Source organism: Bombus vancouverensis, chromosome 13 (genome assembly GCF_051014615.1).
Source record: "Bombus vancouverensis nearcticus chromosome 13, iyBomVanc1_principal, whole genome shotgun sequence".
NCBI lineage: Eukaryota > Metazoa > Arthropoda > Insecta > Hymenoptera > Apidae > Bombus > Bombus vancouverensis.
In genome coordinates, this window is record NC_134923.1 from 4,274,078 (window position 1) to 4,296,171 (window position 22,094).

Consider the following 22,094-nt stretch of genomic DNA (forward strand, 5'->3'; position numbering starts at 1 on the left):
TTTATATCAATTAGCGAAATGTGAAATCCACGCTAATTTGCAACAAATAATTATCAAGTATAAAAAACTTCCAACTTGCAACGAGGATCTGTAAACCTGTACGAGTCTCGCAATTTTGTAAATCTGAATAAATATCATAACGTAGAATAAAAGCTTTTTAGAAGCAATAAGAAGCTTTAAATTTTGCAAAGTTTACAACCTTGCAAATCTTCCTGTAAATTTTATCGCATAATATATTTGTTAAATTAAACAGCTGGATTTTAAATTCATTACGTAAAAAGAGAAATAATTTTCTCTGCATGTAAAAAGAAGAACGGTGAAAATAAAGTGGTTTTGAACTTATGCGCAGTTCAATACTCAACTATATCTGAATATTTGAAGGTGCCACTAATAAAAAGTAAACAAAATTGTTCACACAATACGTATCTGTTCACTGCCAATCATGTGCTCGATTGAAGCATGCGTTTAATGCTCCGGCTGAAGAACTTTGAACTGTGAGTATATCGTACCACGAGCGATGCTTCGACAAACGACTAGCAGCTAAAATCTCCTCGCTGTGTCTTATCAACGCATCTTGTGACTAGCAGATGGTACAATTATGTGTGACGTAAATCGATTGCACATTGTTCTTACATTATTTAATTATCAACATTTGTAAACCAATTGAAGGTTATTTACTGATGTTTACGATACGTTTGAGAAGTAATTGCCCTTCTATTTACTTCTAAATACTTGTGTAACTTATTAATTTATTTTTTACAAAAGATTCGATAGAAATGTGTCCCATTTTATTAGATTGTGTAATATGTACTTTCATTCACGTATCAGTGCTATGTTTTGTGGAATATTATAGATATTATTATATTACATATGTCAGCTGCAATGGACAATGATGTATTAAGTGATACAGAATGTCTATAATTGTGCCATTTAGTGACAGTAATAGAGAGAAAACGAATATTATCAATGTTTAGTAAAAGAATTTCTTATTATTGTTACATACAATAATGATACCACAAGGGAAGAAGAAGTCACATTTTATCTTTTTGCACCGAGTATCTAGATATTAAAATATTATGTCCTGTCCACTTCTCTGTTAATAGTTATATCTTTGACCTTAGTTTATAACGTTTGATATTACTGTAGATTGAGGAGCTCTATGCTGCTTTGGTGTTCATGACCCAACACCAAGTCGGTTATGACGTTTCTAAAGAGTGTGAATTGGAAACTCTGTTGAACTACCTTCAAAATGCGTTCAAAGTCGACAACGACATGCACGAGAGAGTTTTGCACGAGACGAAAAACATGGAGGTAAGAATTTCGTCGCCAATTCCAATTCCACGTGTCAATATTTCAACAAATTATAAAATTGTAAGTCACTTATTTATAATTTATATAGCCACCGGAAATGCATTTGAACGTCGAAGTGATCGAAGCCAAAGAACTTGTGTCGAAAGATTCTAATGGTAAAAGCGACCCTTTCTGCGCCCTTTACCTCGAATCTGCTCCCACGAGGAGGTACAACACTGCCGTGAAAACATCCACACTGAGCCCAGTGTGGGAGGAACACTTCGAACTGTGAGTTGACAGACGTATGTTTGTTTAAAGTGAAGTTTAAGAAAATGTTGTTTGACAAAAATCACGCTTTTTCGTTATATGAATCGTCCAGAAAGCATACATTGGAAGAGTAGAGAAATAATGATATTACGAATATCGTTTATTAAAATTTACCTTAATTTACCCATTTATTAAAAATACTAGAAATTTACGACTATTCATTCCATTTTTTATGATAAATAACCTTGCGGATATACGCGATTTTTTTTTTGAGAAGTTGGACGCTAATCATGTATTGTAATAATTAAATTAATATTAGCATTATCTAATACATATTACAGTATTATCATTATTTTCATGAATAAATAATCAAATATTTGAAATAGTGCTGAATTTTAATTCATAGGCCAATAAAGTATAAAATATTAAGGTGAAATATAATATAAGGTATTAGAATCTATTAGATTAAATTTCGGCACTGTGATGCATAAATTGTAATATAACTTCAATCATGATTTCTTGTAGCCCTCTAGACGACCCAGAAAACGACGTACTGTATCTAGAAGTGTGGTAAGTTCATAACGAAGACTGTAATCGGAGTAAAATTTGTTAACAACATGTTTAGATATGATCTTTTTATTCCTCGATTTAAAGGGACTTCGACGCTGCTGAAACAGTTCCTGAGAAAATGAGTAAAGTAAAAGACGTGAAGGGTGTTCGAGGGCTGGTAAAACTAGCGAAGGAAATTGCTGTTACTGCCACTACCGGTTGCCATGATAACGAATTTATCGGTCGCTGTAGGATACCTTTGAAGGTACATAAAATAATCAAACGTCACTATCATTATTTAACTTCTACTCTCAGTTTGCTTAAATTCATCCTCTGATTTGTCACTAAAAATCTAGTTTAACTGCCAGTAGTCCAGAGCACTAAATATGTAGGAGTTTTACCTACTTTCTTTTTTAAATCAGAAACTACTTGCTAAAAAAATGTTAACTAGAATTCAGATCGTAAGAAGCTTTAATCTTCATATAATCGCAGATCAAGAACAATTTCGTTTCACAGAACTATTACATTCCTTAGAAGATTCTTCAGATAATTTACATTAAAGTCTACTACAGATGAATTTCTCATAACATATCAATTCTTATTAGTGCATTAATAAATTATGAATCTACTAAGATTGATTTCTCGTTCAATATCAGGACATACCAACAACAGGCCATACAATGTGGTATTCCCTCGAGAAGAAGAACAAATCAAAACGACGTGGTGTAGTGAAACTAAGGCTGGCCTTCAGTGCCGAGCACAATGCACAGGTGGCCGCACAAGAGTACAGACACCTGATCAGGGTGCTATTGTTATACGAAATAGAGACCCAGAAAATAGAGAAATACTGTTGGTGCGGTCGATGGTCAGCGCCAGCGGAAGTTCTTCTTCTTCAGCACAGTGCTCAACGTGGTTTACTAGCCAGAAACGTGACGCTAGCTCAATGGATAGAATATTCAAGGATCCATCAAGAACATCCGTTAAACTTTATTGTCTTCAATAAATTAGCGATCGACCTTCTGAGGCCCATGGAGAATGGTCTTTTCTCGGCAGACGAAACAAGATTATTTTGGGACGCCACGAAGAAGTTGTTATACTCGTGTCTGAACAGTATTCGCAAGATCAGGAGGCTCACGATTGGAGACAAGAACGCCATGACACAGTTGTCCGCGATTTTGGGGTGATTATTAATAAACTATGTGAATCCTAAGTACAGAATTTCCGTGTTAGCTGGTCGTAGCTTGGGATCGTATCTGATCAACTATCAAAGAAAATAGAATTCTAGAGAATTGGTGTATTTCGTTTGCATTGAATGCAAATGAAGTAAGAATCTAGTTAAAAAATTTTAGAACAGTTGCTATATTAGCTGCAAATTGGAAAAAGTTTAATACATAATCTACGTTAAACGTTAAAGTTTTGCTAGAAATAGAAGATGCTCTAAGATTGTTAACCAGAACCTTACGTAATATCTCACGCAATACTTCACGTAGAATCGATTCAAAATTTGTTAAAACAATTCTTACAGAATACTCGTTTATACAAAGAGATTAAATTTATACTTTATTATCACAATCTAAAAGAGAATTTTAAGAGGTGCAATTGATATGATTTTAAGAAATAAAATTATCAGATGATCTAAGAAATTACAAGCGTGTACCAATGTAAAGAATAAGAACAGCAATAATCAGCTAGCGAAGATATTACTGTATTTGTGTTTAAAAGTTTATGAAAACAGTCAATCTTCGAGGTTCTCAAAGAGAATTTTTCTCTTTCATTAGAATTCTGTCGTCGATTTCGTCCCTTAAAGTGCCTGAAGACATTAACCTATTCCCTGCAAAAATGTATCCCTGGTTTCCAGACCCTGACGAGACACTAAGTGTCCTTCAAGCTTTAGAGTACACTGTTGAACAGGGTGGTATCGAATGGTGAGCGTTTGTACAATCTTAAGAAAACATTAAAACTTATAAATAGCGAATTAAATAATTGTACATTTTATTTCTATGGTATTTTAGGTTTGACCATATATTGAATAATAATTTCCCGGAAAACGAATCGGACGAAGATGCGCTGAAGTATCACATCAAAGTGATTCAACTTGTTAGAGCAGATTTACAAAATGCTATTGATAATTACGATAGGCTGTTCATCAAGTGAGAATTAAAAATCTTTTAGACAGAATTCTAGCATGATGTTGAATATTGTTTGAAATTAATTTCATTGTAATTTCAGGCGAATTAATTTTCCTTATGCAAGATGTCTGTACATGATGTACGAGAAGAGGATCAGTGATATATGTATGATTGTTATAGAGGATGTCTGCGGCAGGTTGAAGAGAATTGAAATTGAAAACGCCGATGTGGAATTAAATCTGGGAACGACTTTATTCGAACTGTATCTTGCGTTGCAGAGATACGTTATGTAAGTCGTTATGTGTTCTGTATATAATTTTTTAGCTGCCAATATTCTAATATTCAGAAATAACTATAAAATATAATTTTCTTTTAGCCTTGGTCAAGTGCTATGCGCCGAAGGGCAGCTGGAAGGGATGAAAGTACAGAGTTACTATAACTGGTTCAGAGCTGGTGTGGCACATTGGCTCGATATAGCGGTGTACAAGGCCCTGAAACGAATAGACAGAGCCGTGGAGTTTGACACGTTGCAAGCAGTCGATAACTCCGTCCAATACAGCTCAAGTGCCGTGGATACATTAACGATATTCTACCAAATCAAAGTCTTTTGGACACAACTCGCATGGCCGGACACGGAAGGCTCCTACACTTTCATTGCCAAAATTATAGACGTAAGTCCATAGAGAACGACTTTTTGATCGAAAAATTTGAAATATTTATTTCTTATTTTGCTACATACGTGCATATCTTAAGATCCAGATATAATCCAAAATCCATATTAAATTGTACTGGCAATCCTAGCTCTAATTTTTTAATATTACTTATGTTCGTGGGAAGTAATTCAAACTTCGTTTTCCTTATTATGAAATAAAAATTTCATAATAATTCTACTATGGAAAATACATTTGATACCTATACACGTAATATACCATAGACATGCAGATTCTTTTCTCAGAAAACTCCTAAACTGTACGAGTTAATTGTATCTTAGTATAGCTATTAATGAAAGAAAAGTGCAAACTTTGAAAATATTTCTATTTCCTGAAAAATATATCGCATTACATATTTTTAGGATATCTGCAAATGTTCTATCGCATACGCAGATAAAATGGCAAAGAAGGCGGAATTGACCACAGAATTGGAACAGTTGTCAGAAAGTAGCGTGTACGAAAGGAGGTTCTCCGTATCAACGGCGTGGTGTTTCGCGATCAATAATATCGATTACATTAGAACGTCAATTGCGCCATTAGCCAACGATCTAGGACTTCAGAACATCGTGGATGAGCTAGCGGAAAAGAAAACCCAAGAAGACGCAGACAGATGTAAACAGACGCTTCAGCTGATCATCGATAATGCCACTGACACTGTTAAAAACAAGATTATAGAACTTTTACAAGTCGTCGCGGATAAGATGTCTCCTGCCATGAACAGGTAATTATAGCAAACTGTTCACATTTTATGTAATCCCAATTATCGAAACTTATAGGATAAACGGTTCATAGGTTCGGTAATTTTTCTCCCTATCTATTATTTTACGTTCCATACATATTTTACGTCCATAGTTCACGTTCATATAAATGGGTTTAATTAAAAAAATTTAACTAAAATTTCGTTGCATTAAATGAGGTTCTACTGTATTTAATTTCTCATTAATTGTTACCTTTATAATTTGGATAAAGGTATCTCATGGAGGGGGCAGAGTTGATAGACGCGACCAGCAATACCATGGATCGACTTCTACAGTATCTTGATAGTAACTTATCGACGTTGCACGATCATCTTAATGAAGACAATTTTGAGAGGATCTTGCATGTTATTTGGGACACGCTATCGGAAAGTTTATATCAATTAGTACATAATAACCTAGAGGTACTAGAAACTATTCTTCGTCATTCTTTTATTCTTTTTTCTCTTTAAACAATCTTGCTCTTATATAAATGGCAAGAAAATGGTTTTTAGTAATTTGCGTATCGAAAAAGTATGAAAGCTGAAAATCTTTGCATTACAGAGAAGAAGGCCACCATCGTTTTATTCGAACCTCCATCGCACTCTGCATACCCTCATTCGATATTTTAATGTTGGAGCTGACGAGACGGCGAACGTGAAGGTTCTGGAAAAGATCGAACACCTTCTGGAGCTCCACGGCCTGGAGACAGCTGAGCTGATACATCGTTACCATCAGGAACGAATAAAGGAACAGAACGAGTTGGAAGAATCCGAGTACGGACAGATCACCGTGAAGGCCCAGTTCGTGGATAATTCGTTGAACATTCAGATATTGAACGCGAGGAAGTTACGACCGGTCGACAGTAACGGTAAGAGAAGAAAAATTGACATTATTTTCTAAAGAACATTTGAATTCGAAATTACAATTTAAGGCATGAATGTTAAAAACAATATTTTAGACGAGACATAATTTATTATACACTTTTTAATTTCTACGGGTGGTTCTGATGAAGCGAAAAGTGCGATTATCTTTGGAATTCATAGAATACAAAAGAGTTTGATTTGAAACTTAAATATTGTTTCTACTGTACGACGTCTTTTTGATAACCAAATATTTTAGCAAATCAATTGTCACATATGTATCATATAGAATGTATAAAAATGTTGAATGATTTATTCGTAGAAAAGTTAATGCTATAAATAATTGTTATCGATGACATATTCATTATCTACAGACGGAATACATAGAAAACTATAATGTGCATTTAAAAATTACAAAGCAGACGTAATTAATTCATGAAAAATTCTTTACTGTAATATTTATAACTTGTCATCTACAAAATTAACTGTACATAGGTCAAGTACCTTTTATTTCTTTATTTAGTTAGAAAAAGAAATTTATTAAGAGAATTTCTTTCAGAAATTTTGCAAAACCGTTTAATTAAAAAATTATAATCGCATCAGTCGTTTTATGAGCATCACTCAATACGTTATACCGAATCATCAAAGAGAAGCAGCATTGCACACGTCGATAGACAAAACGCAAAGCTCCATCATCGACGTAAATTGAACTTAGATTTTCATTTTGTAGCTCGTTAACGTTTGCTTGTTTCACTGTACATCGGTTACGGGAATGAGCGGGTGGTTCGCGACAAAGAGAATGACCTTTTCTTTCGATTTTGTAGGCGATTTGGTAGGCAAGGTGTCTACTCTCAAGCACAAGCTTCATACAAAATCTAAACAAAGACTGAAAGAAGGGAAGACAAGTATGTAAACCGTGGATGTCAAATAAAGAAATAAACAAAAAAAAAAAAAAAAACACGCTCTTCCTCATCACTGTTAAAATTAGAATCTCTCATGCCTGCCCTCGCAACAATTAGACTTACAGATTTGCATGAACACGGCTGACCAAACTGTTATATTACATTTTCTGTTACTATGTATTTGTAACTAGAGAATGTACGAGTATTTTAGCATATCGAATAATTTCCCTAAGTTAGAAACATGGAATTGATCACGAGTGATGCAAACTTCTATAAGGTTCCAAACATAACAAATAATTTAAAAGTTATTTAACGAATGTTTAACCGTTGTAAAATGTGTGTTTTTTCGTTTGTTATGTCATATTAAATTGCTGCATAAGTTCTGTGTATGTTCATCAGAGTAGATTTACAAATACGATTTACTACATTTATCCGTAAATCCTTATATCTTTATTTTATAAATACCATTTTATAAATACGAAACACCATTCTCATAAAATGATTTTATCGTAAATTGTCTATTTGAAACTGTTTTTCTTGTCAACTTGTCTTCTTATCTTCAGAAACAGATATTACTTTGTCTTCAACCTAATAAAAATCCTTCTGAGTGGATGATTATTGACGGATCTGAATGGACTAGTGAGGATAGTTTATGTCGATTTACATAGCGATATTATATTTATTATAACATTGATAGCGTGTTTATATGAACGAAACGACGAAGAAAATTTATGCAGCAATTTAATATATTAAATGTTGTTGACACTGTGGAACCTCATAGACAAAAGACCCATCAAGAATACAGACAGTCACCTTTCATCGTGCATGAGCCTATATCGGGGTCTTTCTGGTGTTTCGAAAGAACAGCTTGAAAATACTGTTCTGTCTATCTTCCAGGTAGTTGCGATTCATATGTGAAGGTGAAGCTACTTCCGGAGGAAAAGTTCGCCGACGTAAAATTGCCTAAAACGCATGTGCAAAAGGAAAACCTCTATCCGCTGTACGACGAAATTTTCAACATGTGAGTAATAGTCAACCTTTTTTTTCGATAGAGAATGGATCGTTGGAAACATTACATGTAAATATTATATTATATCTGCCCATAATAGATGTATGTGTAATACGTAGAAATATTAAGAGAATTGAATACATAAACAAGATATAGATTGTGGATGAAAATATTATATAAACAGAGAAGAGTTGAGAAAAGTATAAAATTAAATTTCTTCATCCGTAGCTTATTTTTCAAGAATATCGATTAAGAGAATCTTACTTACATAGATGATATATAGTTTATCGAAAGACAAGAAAAATATCAAACGTTCTAATATCAATGTGACATTTTGGTAATACAATATACAGGGTGGTTGGTAACTGGTGGTACAAGCGGAAAGGGCGTGATTCTACGCGAAAAAAGAAGTCGAAAAAATAGAATAAAAGTTATTTTTTTAATTTTTTTTTTAATTTTTCCATCGAGACAACGATCTACAGTGAGATCCGTTATAACGAGACGTGATAAAGTGCACGCGTACCGAGCGAAAATTCAAAGTCGATTTTCTCGAAAACAAAGCCTCAAACGAAAAATTTTTATTCTATATTTTCGACTTCTTTTTTCGCGTAGAATTACCCCCTTTCCGCTTGTACCATCAGTTACCAACCACCCTGTATAAGTACGTTTATAAATAAAAAGTAAACTTTGGATACAAAAATTTTAATTTTTACATATTTTACTTCCTTTTCCATAACAGACCACCTTTCGCCTAATTTTATAACATTTCAAAAACACCATATTATTATTCTCCAAAATGTTATTCATTTCCAAAATTTCCGATTTAACTAATGTAAATACTTTCAGATCTCTAACAAGCGAACAAAGAGCCACAGAAAACGCAATCGTAGTTTTCGAACTAAAGGACAAAGATTTTCTTCGATCGAGATTCATGGCAGAGGCTTTCCTACCATTCAGCGAAATTCCTGAAACGGGACCAGATCAAGGAATTGAGTCTCTCGACCAAATTCACTTGAATCTTTCACGTCCTACAAGGAAAAGTAGGTTTTCTTTACTTTTCCTCTAATCATAACCAATTAATTGCCTTTATCTAATCTACTTTTATCTCTTACATTTTGATTGTTGTTCTATGTTCAGGTACGGACGTAATTCAAGCGTTAGAACACAGAAAGGGAGACAATCAGGCGACAGAGTTCTTATCGAAGCTTAGTTCTAAGGCTGAACGAAAATAATGCCTATCTCTTGTAAGAAAAGCGATTGAAATTATTTTCTATGTCATACGACAACGAAGCAACGCTCCCAATATCTAACTGATGCTGATGCCCAATATCTAAATGAATAAAAATGAAGGAATTGTTAATTTTACGAGATACGTAATTTAACTCAATACGTGAATCGTTAAATTGTATTATTACTAAAGTTTAAGACTATTTTACATCGTCACTATTTTTGTAATTAATTTATCTCAAACCATTTCACAAGAAAACTCGATACGTAATAAGCATTTCTTAAAATCTTCAACATCAGACATAAAGTTACTTAAAGGATTTTTGTTATTTTAAATATTACGTTAACAGCTACAAATTTTGTAATTTATTAAAATCAATATTTTTAATTGTTCATGAGTCGATGCGTCGATCATTTTATCATATGAAATTAAATAAATTAGCTAGTCCACGAGGAACAGAATGCAAAGAAATAATGAACTATTTTTATAAAGTTTTCATAAGTATAGGTACGCTGTTGTTAACAGCTAATACCCATTTCTAGGCTGTGTATCGCTTCGAATATTAAACATCAAATGTATTTTCCTTCGCGAGACACGAAACGTCGCATTTCAAGACTAGGAAAACTGTAAGGCTGAGTAAGTACTACTTACGAGCAACATTGCTATTTACCATTAAGTCCAAAATACACGTAATTGCAATAAATACGAATCAAAAGAGTTTCTGACAAGAAAACTATAAGAATAAGAAAAAATCAAAATGATGTTTGTAATATACGTGTAGATAGAATTGCTACTATGAATCGAACGCATATATGTTTTATACGATGTTGTTTACGATGTATGTATAACGAAAGTATATGTTTTATCTAGTATTATTATCTTTGTCGAATCGATCAATTCAGAAGGAAATCGCGGTCGAGAAATTTGTTATCGAGAGATTCTGAGTACTCTTTGTTTATCAAACTATGCTGCATTATATTGCGTATAATATCACGAAGTTTATAAAATATATAAAATGAAACTTGTTCAACATTTTTTATTATGCGTTATTCAAATTTGGGGAAATTAATTATGTTATTAGTTCAGGAAGTTATTTTATTCACAGAATAGACAAAGAGTAATCATAATATTATTGTTTTAAATATTATCTATATTTGTACGCGAAGCAACTCAAAGTTACGAAATGTAATGAACGTTGAATAAATTATTAAAACATATTAACACGAGCATTGTTATTTTCGTGAGGGCTGCTTAAAAATTCTATAATACTCGATTAATTTCTCGAATTGTAACAAGTTATTATTAAATTCATCCGTTATTTACGAAAGGAATTCCACACTGTGCACGTGGTTAATGTTTTCTCGTTCCTCGTTCCTGTCTACGTGGAATGCGTTCTGTTTAAAATTACATGCACTTTATTCAGTTTGCGTGCTCGGCAACGCAGTTAGAATCGATTATTCTCTTGAATTCTGTTCGCAGAAATGTTAAAATTTCATTAGTTGCACTACAGAGGTCTACTATATCATCCGCTGCTCATAAAGATCTCAACAAAGATCCTCAATATTAAATATGTTCATCCTGATTTTTTAGAAATATTCTCCAATTCCTTATATAATTCATATTCTAATTAAAAATATTTATTTTCTTTGTATCAATGTATTTAAGTTTCATTAAAATAAAATTTTTCACGTTCTTTTCTATTTTAGTTTGTAATGGATAGATTATAACGAAGGATTTATTTGTGTTTATCAATTCATTTAAATAATAAATTTGATCAAAATGATTTATTGTATTTCACTCATTATCTTCGAGTCTTTCAAAATACAAAATTTCATATTCTTTCTCAAAAATTTTATTTGATAATGAATAGATTGTCGTTATCATAGAAGATACATATATTTCTGTTTATCAATCGAGTTAAGTGATAGGTTTATTTAAAATCATGATACGATTGTGTGTCTATTGTGAATAGATTGATTGCGGTTTTTTTTTCAGTACACAATTCAATTTTTATCTTACCACTTCGCGATCACGTTACCGATACTGATGTTCTGGAAATAGGCTAGTACCACAATGCGTCATCATCGAAGACTGGAAGAGGGAGCTGAAATATCGAAAACGAACTTTACTCGAGATTATACCACTTTTTGTTACGTTAATCTTAATTTTATCTTGTATAACTTTTCTTTCAAACATATCACATGGAGAATTTATTTTATGATAAAATGATTTTAATGAAAAATGTTAAATGTTAACTAAATATTCCTTGTGTATTCAATAGTTATATATATAATAATATATATAATAATATATATATAATAATATATATATAATATATATATAATATATATATAATATCTGAAATTTTAAATGATTCTTTAATATTCTTTGATAAATATATAAAAATTCCGTAAACACAACATTATCAAAAAATATAGATAAAGTAGCTTATTTATTGTTCTGTCATAATACAGAAATTTTTTGAGAGTAATGGATATTTCAGAAATAGAAAAGGAATTCCTGCGATTGAGAAAAGAATTAAGAATTAGATGATTGTGAAGTTTATCATAATGCTATAAACATGTCAATATTTTCGAACTCTAGAAAATTGTAAGCTATAGGATGTGACGAAAAAGATATTTAAGCAAATGCTCGATATTGAGAAACAGAATTCAATAATGTAGATTGCCTGAGAAAAGATTACAAATGTGATATATTGCGCTAGAGCAATGTAGACGGTTAATGGGTCAAATGACAAGATTTAACGATCATGAATAAATGTATGACTTCCCTTAGCGATAACTAACCCAGTGTTATTTTTCCAAACAAGAATCGTGTTGAAAACCCAATATTGCGTGGCTAATGCGTGTAACTCGGATTACTTAATTGACTCTATTTCGTAACACGTTATCTCGTTATCATGGCCCTTTGCGTTGATGATTCAGTGGCGTGCAGAAAGTCATCTACGTAACTCTCACAGCTACAAGTGCACGCAATGCGAACTAATATTGCAATTTTCTATTATAGCTCCATTTTCCCTTCTCCTTTTTATCTTTTCTATACATATGTATCACAGAAAACGAAAAGAGGAGAAAAAAGAAGATACGAAGGCTATAGGGGAAGACGATGATAGGTCATACAGCTTCTATCTTTTAATGTACATAATTTTAAAATTCAATACACTATGTGTATGTATATGTATCTCAATGAGTTTCATATTATCCAAACTATATTTTCATTTATCCTAGGATTAAATATATGCCTTTGTTATCCGTCTACTCTTGAGCATATTAAAAATATCGATAGTAGTCTTGCCAAGTGACATAAAAATTAGAAAATCGACAGACTTATCGTGTCTTTCGCGTGTGACCTTTACACGTATAATATGTAAAGATTCCATTCCAATCGAAATGTTACAGAAAATGGATATGACAATTTTATTAATAGGATACTCTGCAAAAATATATAACGAGGAATATGCTCAGGGGATCGGGTACAGGTTAATAGAAGTAAAATGAGGTTTGCCTTTTGGCGTATTAATTAAAATACGCAAACAAAGGTTCCCCTTAATGATCACGTCGATAGCACAGACACTGTGCCTCATTCGAACTGCGACGCTGGACCCCAGTAATTGCATATAATGAAATCTATGGCATCGTTTTAAAGAAAGATCGGAAAAACTGTTTAAAATTCAAATGAATGCGGCCCGCCGCGGTCAATGCAAACAGAGCGCAATAACCGGCGCTCACTTTTCGATCGAGTTTCGGAAGTTTTATGCGCGAGACAACGATGGCTCTCCGCTTTAATTGCCTTACAATTGATTTCATATTACTCCGATTGAGTTTGCTCCGTGCCGGTACTATGATTACGTTCCGAAAGGAGCATCCCTCAAAAGTTACGAAATTAGATATCATTCGGTTTTGTGATCAAGCAAATTGTGCAAATAATAAAATCTTCAGTGAAAATAAGGAAGCTTGCGGGATTACTTTACGTACATATGTGTATATATAGGCAAAGTACGTATGAGCATACACTGAATAAAATTTGAATACATCACAATATGGAAGTACATGTTACATTATCGTACCCTGTTTTGTGCACTTTGTATTTTTAAACAAAAATCAAACGATAATTGTCTAAATGTAGCAATTGGAAAAATTACAAATAATGTAGTTTAATACAGAAACGATCAGTAATCATAAATCGGAAGGAAATTCCTTCCTATTGTTGTAATAATCTACGATTGCAATGTAGATAGGATATCTTCAAGAGAATAGTGAAAAATTATGAAATTTATCCTTGAGACCAGATATCGATAGATTTTTATTTAATCCAGTAACTACAAAATGATATAAAGGAAAAACTTAGTAAAATGAAGAATTTCAAAGGAGTAACGTAATAATTTAGGATCGAATCTTAAAATATCTGAAAAAAAATCTTAACGTCGTCAAGGAATTGAAACAGTTTTAAAAAATAATATGTAATAAATAATAAAATATTTTTAAGCGTGGATTGATCTAGTATCTGAAGAATTTGCGAAAAATTAAGAAAAATTGTCCTAGAAAACAATAAATTATATTATTTGTTAGTAAATGCTATTAGGATAAAAATATTTTAAATATTTCAAAGCATAAAATAACATAGTAAATTGCTTTAGATTTCCTCCTAATATTTTTATTCTTACATTAAGGTAATGTACAGATCTGTGAATCTGCGAACACAATCACAAACAAACATAAAAGGATAAAACTGCGTCGTTATATAAGAGATACGAGGTACATACTTTACATAAATATCATTATTAATAACTCAAGACGAAACTCCGCGCCACGTTAACTTTCCGCCCCTGTCCATGACTCGACGATGCACCGGATACTTTCTTGTCTCGATGTTTATTAAAATTTTCGGTGCACCGCCGGAGACGAAGGACCCTTTTTGTCATGCATAACCTCGCCCGTGGCTCAAAGGGAAGCTTCTAAAAACGAAGATCGTGTGCCTGTGCAGAAAAAAAGGAGAAAAGAAGGGAAAAAACGGGTTGCCACTTTCGCGGAGGAGCCGCCTCCTGTAACGGAATGCGAAGTTTCGTCGCGACAGAGTGTCCTTAAACGAAACTTTTCGGTCGCCGGAGATAACCTCGGATTATTACGCGGAACTTTTCGGCGTAGACAGCCAGAGGAATATCTCTGGCGATATATATTCATGCATAGAGTGTTTTTTTAGAAACCACATTGCTACTAGCTCGCAATCATTTTGAGCACTTGAAATTCTTCGAAAATATTGACACGAATTATGTTCGGTCATATCGTGAACGATATTCAAGGAGTGTTTTGTCAGGTGTTCAGAGAGATCGTTAGAACGATATACACAGGACATGATTTGGAATGCACTACCGCTTTTATCTGGTCGTTAGTCATCAATTTTTTCCCGTAATTGACAGTCGGCAGCCGCTGGACTCGCGTGTAACGGATCCAGTTATATCAAGTAGCTTTTCACGCGATCAATTGGAAATCTTGTATACATTCGAGTCGAATCTTGATTTAGTTTACAGTACATACAGAGGCTACTGAAAATGACGTTGTTCGCATTTGATAAGGATTTTATCGGCTCTAATCACTTTCGCGTTTTTTCAACCCCGTTCGATCGAGGAACTTCGCGACGAACGAAGCGATAGGAGATCGCTGTTTTTACCGGTGCATGATGAAACCGAGATATACATGTATATCGAGTTCCTTGCCACGACATTTTTCTACCCGGTACACGATACGGCGCAGATAAGTCGTATGCTCGGCTACCTTCAGATCTGATACGCGAAACAATAATAAAGTATGTCAGGAACGTCACGGTGCAATCTTCCACGATAAATAATCTCTCGGAGAAACGACGATGAATCGCTGAGTAAAATTTGCATGGCGGATGCGCGGTGTTCCGAGGAATAAGAAAATTCTCTGAACAGAGTATATTTCTCGTTGGATCTCTGTCATTTACACACGTTTTGTTTGCCACACACCGATATTGCATAACAGTGTGTATGGACGTAGATCCAGCAGTACAAATATGAGACAATTAAGGAGCTTGAGACGTGCAGATAAACTCGTAATTACAGTGACGAAGAAACGCGATAGCCATAGAACGGTCGCTTCCACTGGATGTCTGTTTTCACTATTAGCTGGGGACAATTTAACGACGTTAAACAGAACTTTAGATAACGTTCCTTTTTTGATGGATTACATTGTATAAACCTGTTTGCATCATTTTTTATCCATGTTATTTCAGTGCCAGGGAAATGAACAAAATTCTTGATTTGATATCAACGATTCGAGATACTTCATAATTCAATGAATTCGTCTGTGTATTAGATAAGTACCATTTCCACCAGAGCAATAGAGACAGCGAGTTTGTAAAATAAAATGTATAACGTGATAAAAATGAATATTTGCTGTCAAATAGGTACTCGTAAATGAGGGAAATATCCTTAAAGAGGAATTTAAATATGCTGTTATTTTAGTAAAAATATTTAGTTTTCACGCTAGAAATAGCAACCTTTTTCCCATTGGTATTTTTGCTTTATTTTATTAATATCCATTAATCTTCCTTTCAACTTTATTAATATTTTATTACTGTTTACTCTGATACTGGAAATATCGAAGCTTTCCCTTTAAAAACACGAGAAAGATGCTCATCTTTAAAACCGAAGACTTTCGAATTATTCTACTTATTACAAGATATAACAATACTTACCGATTAATTAATAAACCAAAATAACCTAACTGGTCTTTACAGGGTTAAATAAAATATCCAAAAATGTTGAAATTTGTAACTATGTTTTTCTCGAAATGTCTAAAGAACAAGACACGATGGTTCTTTTTCACAGGTAGGTCGTATTAGTGAAAGTTTACAAGTCACAAACTACCAGTACTAACAAACTGTCTTGTATAACAATACGCCAGGACAATTAACAGACTAAGATAAATTTAGAAATCAAAGTTTATAAATTACAAATTATCTAATTATCCTATTCGACACAGGATTCAATCATAAAAGAGGTAAAATCATAAAAGAGTAAAATCATAAAAGAGGAGACTGAACCTGCAATTTGTGACTTATTAATTTATTAATATTATCGACCGCTAAAGTATTGTTCCAGAAGTAAATCGTTTGAAGCACATTTCCCTGCGAATATCCAAATTTCGAAGAAGTCCACGGCTGTTTGGACCAGGATACCTAACCTACAAAAATCAGCGGAAGTCAGTCCATCTATCCGCGTCGGAAAACACTGGTACAGAGAAACGAGTGGTCGCAAATCAAACTGAATGCCGCGCACAGTGAGCGACCAATTTTTTAGCTGTATCCAGGAAAGTATCTAACTCGGTCGCCTCTTCCTGCGGCGAACGCCATTTTATTGGCAACGTGGAACGTGTTTGTGACACGTTTCACGGAACCGTCGCGTCGTGACACACGCGAACTGAAGTCTTTGTAAGGTGTTTGTGTGCGTGTTTGCATACGTATCCGCCAATGTGTATGTATATGTGACATGCTATATACGTGTGTATGCGAGCGCATAATAGCGACACGGCAGCGTTCTACAGACAATACGTAATTACCGGGAATGTCGATCGATACGAGGCGGCTATGTAAACTGACCAATGATGACTGTTGACCGATAACAATCGTTTCGAAACGTGCAATCTAAAACGACTTTAAAGCAGCGGGACACCGGCTATTTACGACGATGCGGCAACCGCCGGTTACATCCTCTCTCTTTTCTCCTTTTTCCCTGCCCTTTGCCATATCCTCCTCGTCTTCATCCTATTTTTTCTTGTCTCTTCTCTCACTCTCTCTCCCCCTTTTTTTTTGTTGTCTTTGTAATTTCATCGTATCACGTCATGCAATTTTGAGCCTTGTAATTACACACGCAACACGTATGCATAATGTTTGCTCGTGGAAAAAGAGATTCAACGGGCGCGACGAGAAAAATGAGTAGTTGTTTGGCCAATTTAGCGTTGTTTAACTGTGACGTTGCGCTGCCGCGTGAATAAAAAAAAACGACGCAGAGATATACGCAAAAGCTGTGCTATTATCGGCACCTGTGTGGAACGCCATTTCTGTGAAAACAATTGTCGAAAAACAACGTTCCACGGTGCCGAGACGATTTCACGTTTAAACGCTTGGAGATTTGTAATAATATAAAAAGTTTCAGGAATCTTTTAAGTAATTAATTATAAACCCCTATATATTAAGCAAAATTCATTCTTTTCCTCTACGAACATGTACAATGTACAGATACGATAAATTCACCCAATATTGCCTAGTCATGGTATAAAATGAAAAAATTATTGATGCAACTTGGTGAGAGATCATTATGTATAGTATAGAAACAAAGCCCAACGAGAAATACTAAAGACACAAATACAAAACAATTTTACTCCGTACGTTTTTTTCTTTTTCGCTTTTTTAGTATTTCAACGGATGAATCGAATCCGGCCAGTAATGAAACACGCGACGAAGCCCATGTTCCAACGCAATGCGTGTTGATACGTTCAGTGAAAAACTTTTAATCTGACGCTCTTAGTGCGTAGTTTCGCTGCCGAAATGAAAGGATTCTCGGTGACAAAGAGAGATCCGAAGCCTATTGAAGCGTCGGTTATTATTTTCATTGAGAGGTACGCGCGAATCGAGAACCGGATTTTAATCCGGCGTGACAGTGACGAGACGCTGACACGAAGATCCGCACGAACAATTCGTGGACTCACACCCCTAAGCAGCTCATTCAACAGCCTTTGGAATTAGCATAAGCGTCATCGTGGTCCATACCACGCCACCGTAAATGAAGGTACATGATATATTGGATTGTTCGGAAAGTTCATTTTCGTCACTGGATTTATTTTATTCTATTCTCTGTATTCATTGCGTACTTTTACAAAAAAATTACTGGCTAATATTTAGGTTTCGGTTGGACATCTATATAACAATCAGAGAAAATATCTGTGGTATTGATTAACAGAAAGATCCTCGTTTTTCAAGAAGAAAGGAGGATGTTACATATTTCAATAAGAAGTTTATATAAGATGCTTGATATTTGTTAAGAATTTACTGATGAATAAAATAACATCTTCAAATTCTGGCTATATTTCATTATGAAGTTTCCAAAAAATCCTTCTTTGACGCAATCATAAAAGTAGAGAACATTTGACTGAGTCAAGCTATTCAAGTAGATAAGGGCGTTATTCAACAGACATATGCTGTACTTAAATGCCAAAATCACCTGAAAATCAACTAATTATTATATCTATGACTTTTTCATCATTGTAGTAAAATGATAGTAAAAGTGCAGATATAGAAATTATTTAATAATATACAAATCCTACAAGGATATATTAAATATCGATTGTACAGGTGGAACAGATGTTTTCTTTAATTCTTCGCTATTTTTTCTTTAATGTGATTGATGATTAAAAAGTGGGTAAAATGAGTTAAAAACATTACTTTCTAACATTCACCTAGGTATAATACTGTTATTTATGCTCTATTGTGATAGGTGAACTTATAGAAGTAAAATTGGGAATTACTCATGTTTCATACGTAATAAAATTTATTTGCTTTACAACGTTAAGAACCCTACAAAGTTAATGTTGAAAAATTTACAAAAACAATTTTTCGTTCCTGAGAGGCTCAATTGACGATCAGACAAAATTTTATAAATGACACTGATTCGTCAAATTCGAACTTGAATGAATCGATATTTTATATGCACCAAACTAATAATATTATGCACAAAACTTTCGTTCGATACGGTACTGTAATAATACTTTTGCTGCATCGATATTTTATTTTTTTCTTCTTCAGTTTTCGTTGTTTTTCCTTTCTTGGTGGAGTAGGCCGAGTGTTCACGGAACACTTGCATCGTCGAAGCGGTGGAAAATGTAATCGACTGGGGGTAAAATTGTTTAGGGCGTGTTATTTTATCCTTGCTCTTTTCTTTCCTTTAAATAAATACAAACCACACAGGAGAGAAAGAAAAAAATGACATATTTTCCATATCGCGGACGAAGAAAGCTTTTTCTGGAATCACCAAAGGCTGACCGCAATTTGCGGCTTGTAGCTTCAAAGGATTAATAATAATTATCCGATCTACGATTATAGCTTAATCGTCCTTTTATAACAACCAATCGCCTCGTATCATTTTTCTTTTTTTCTTTTTCCCTCTCATATCGAATCGACGTTTTCGCCCCAGTTCTCCGAACAGACCTTTTACTTTATATAATGCTTTGACCAATATATATCATGCAGAAGAAAATAGGAACAATATGGGAGAGAATACAGGAACAGAATTTTGTATTGTCTTCGAAGGAAACATTAGCTTCCATTATGTATTTTACTACAAATATATCACTTGAAATTATTGTGCAACTTTATAGTTCAAGAGTTTCAATTCTATTCCAGTCTAATTACATGCCAATCGTTATTGCACATCGAGCATCTAATGATCTAACAATCGAACAATTATTTATCTCTTCAACATATTCAACATTATATAAATTACCTAAGAAATGTACCTTACAGATTGACTTTCGAATCGCATGGACAATATGTACCCTCTTCACAGGATCATTCTATCAACCTCCCACTCAATTTCCAAAACAACCTACTACATCCAGGGCTCTCAACTTCATTCAATATACTTCAAACAAAAAGTAAAAAAAGAGAGATCCCTCATCCCAAGGGATATCCCGTCACATTCACCCTAAAAAACAGACAAATACCCTATCAAAAACTATACCGTGATAAACAATAAGGCGCCGCGTGAAGGTAAGAAGAAAATCCGACAATCCAGGCTGGAAAAGTGAAGTATAAAAAGCGGGCGAGTGTCGGATGTGCGAGCAATTACCATCAATACATACGAGGATGTTGTACCTGAGCAGTCGATCCAGATGGTGGCAAAACGAGGCTTAAGCCGCCGCCCGCTTGCCATGGCACGCAGCAACATTGGCAACACCCTCGTGCGACCGTAATTTCGACTTAACGTCGATTTATCGCGCGACCATGAGCCGGTCAGAAACGCGACACGCGTCTTTTTTTGTTGTCCAGTGTCGTAATAGTGTCGAAGGTGCGCCGGTCACGTTCGTTATATCAATGCCCAGTCGTTTCTCAGTTCTTCGACTCGTTCTTTTCTCCATCGTCGTCCCTTTTCTTCGTCTTCCTCGAATCGTCAAAGCCGTGAAGGAACGGTTCGTGACAAGTATCGGCGGAACAGGATCGACGTCGAGCTCCTTTTTCTAGCGTCTTCTCCACCGAGACAGCCAGAGGCCAGTTCGCTCGCGAAGGGCAATCCGCTTCTTCCACCTTGGCTTCCTCCTTTCTTCGTGAAACAAGGCCGTCGCAGGAAGTGGATCTTTTTCGTCTAAGATGCAAGAACTCGTAGAGAGAAATCGTCCCATCCTGAATGATGGTGCTAAGTGGAACACGAGATAGTTCGCGTTTATGGCGGGATGAAAAGTATTCTTGCCCCGCGGTGATTCGCTTTGTGACGAAACGCGATTTTGCATGCTTTTGTGGACGCGGAAGCTGACGGAAGTAGATGCTCGGAGGAGTTTAAGTGACCCATTCTGGAAAATTTGACAGTCGCTATGCTAGACGTTGCTATGCTAGATGGATTTGTACCCTTTTAAAGGCATTGATATCTATAGCTAGTTTGGAGTACTTTAAACGTTTTGGCCGCTGAGAGCTTGTTCTTTATTGTAGTAGAGTATCCAAAAACAAAAAAGGATGAAAATTGTCAAAAGTGACAGTTCTGAGATTATTTTCACGAAATAGCTCCCATTGTGGAAACTTTGGTAGTGGAAATTGTATATTTGGTGGAATGCTACGTGAATTGCGCACCCTTTCAAAAAAATTCTTTCGAAATACAAAACATATTTTTCAGGTTATAAAATGAAGTATTGAGGAACAGAAATAACGACAACAATTTTACGGGAGAACTAAATTCTTATATTAAAGTAATAATCTTCTGTCTCTAGAAAACATTTTAAGGATAAAGTTTTGTATTGCAGAACTATGTCCTAATGAAAGTTCAATCGAGGAAAGTGTTTAAAAGTGTAAAAATCTCAAAAGACGGGTATTTTAAGCGCGTCAATATTTTGATACTTTTCGGAGGAAATACCGTTTCGGATTTCGTTAGTTTTGCTAATAAATGGAAACGTTGCTCCGTCGTACATACATGATGTTACGACACGAAGATTTGATTACGTACACCGCGCCGTTGCGTACGATCAATGGAACGGGTCGTAAATGAAAGCACGGAGTAGCAGAGTGCTTCGACGTGAAAGTAACTCGACCTTTGCGGTCCGACCAGTCTCCGTTATCTTCGTGTAACGAAGCCGAATCTCATTCTTGCCTTAAAGCGTTTCAAGTAATAC

At 34.6% G+C, this 22,094-nt stretch overlaps 1 protein-coding gene across 8 annotated transcripts in view; it reads left to right on the forward strand.

Moving 5' to 3' along the window:
• The window catches only part of stac (C2 and C2B_Munc13-like domain-containing protein staccato), a 36,440-nt gene extending 26,544 nt beyond the window's left edge, over positions 1–9,896 (forward strand). For 7 of the 8 annotated variants that reach the window (XM_076623603.1, XM_033338210.2, XM_033338228.2 and 4 more), the window contains 16 exons: positions 1,147–1,311; positions 1,400–1,578; positions 2,083–2,127; positions 2,212–2,371; positions 2,763–3,286; positions 3,885–4,031; positions 4,119–4,256; positions 4,336–4,524; positions 4,612–4,906; positions 5,308–5,666; positions 5,915–6,104; positions 6,244–6,550; positions 7,367–7,447; positions 8,342–8,465; positions 9,300–9,493; positions 9,591–9,896. In XM_076623603.1, coding sequence (XP_076479718.1) covers positions 1,147–1,311; positions 1,400–1,578; positions 2,083–2,127; positions 2,212–2,371; positions 2,763–3,286; positions 3,885–4,031; positions 4,119–4,256; positions 4,336–4,524; positions 4,612–4,906; positions 5,308–5,666; positions 5,915–6,104; positions 6,244–6,550; positions 7,367–7,447; positions 8,342–8,465; positions 9,300–9,493; positions 9,591–9,685 — 3,192 coding nt within the window. In that variant the 3' untranslated portion in view covers positions 9,686–9,896. The remainder of the gene's footprint in view (positions 1–1,146; positions 1,312–1,399; positions 1,579–2,082; positions 2,128–2,211; positions 2,372–2,762; positions 3,287–3,884; positions 4,032–4,118; positions 4,257–4,335; positions 4,525–4,611; positions 4,907–5,307; positions 5,667–5,914; positions 6,105–6,243; positions 6,551–7,366; positions 7,448–8,341; positions 8,466–9,299; positions 9,494–9,590) is intronic. The other variant, XM_076623604.1, reaches the window with a different exon arrangement.
• Positions 9,897–22,094: the final 12,198 nt, after the last annotated feature.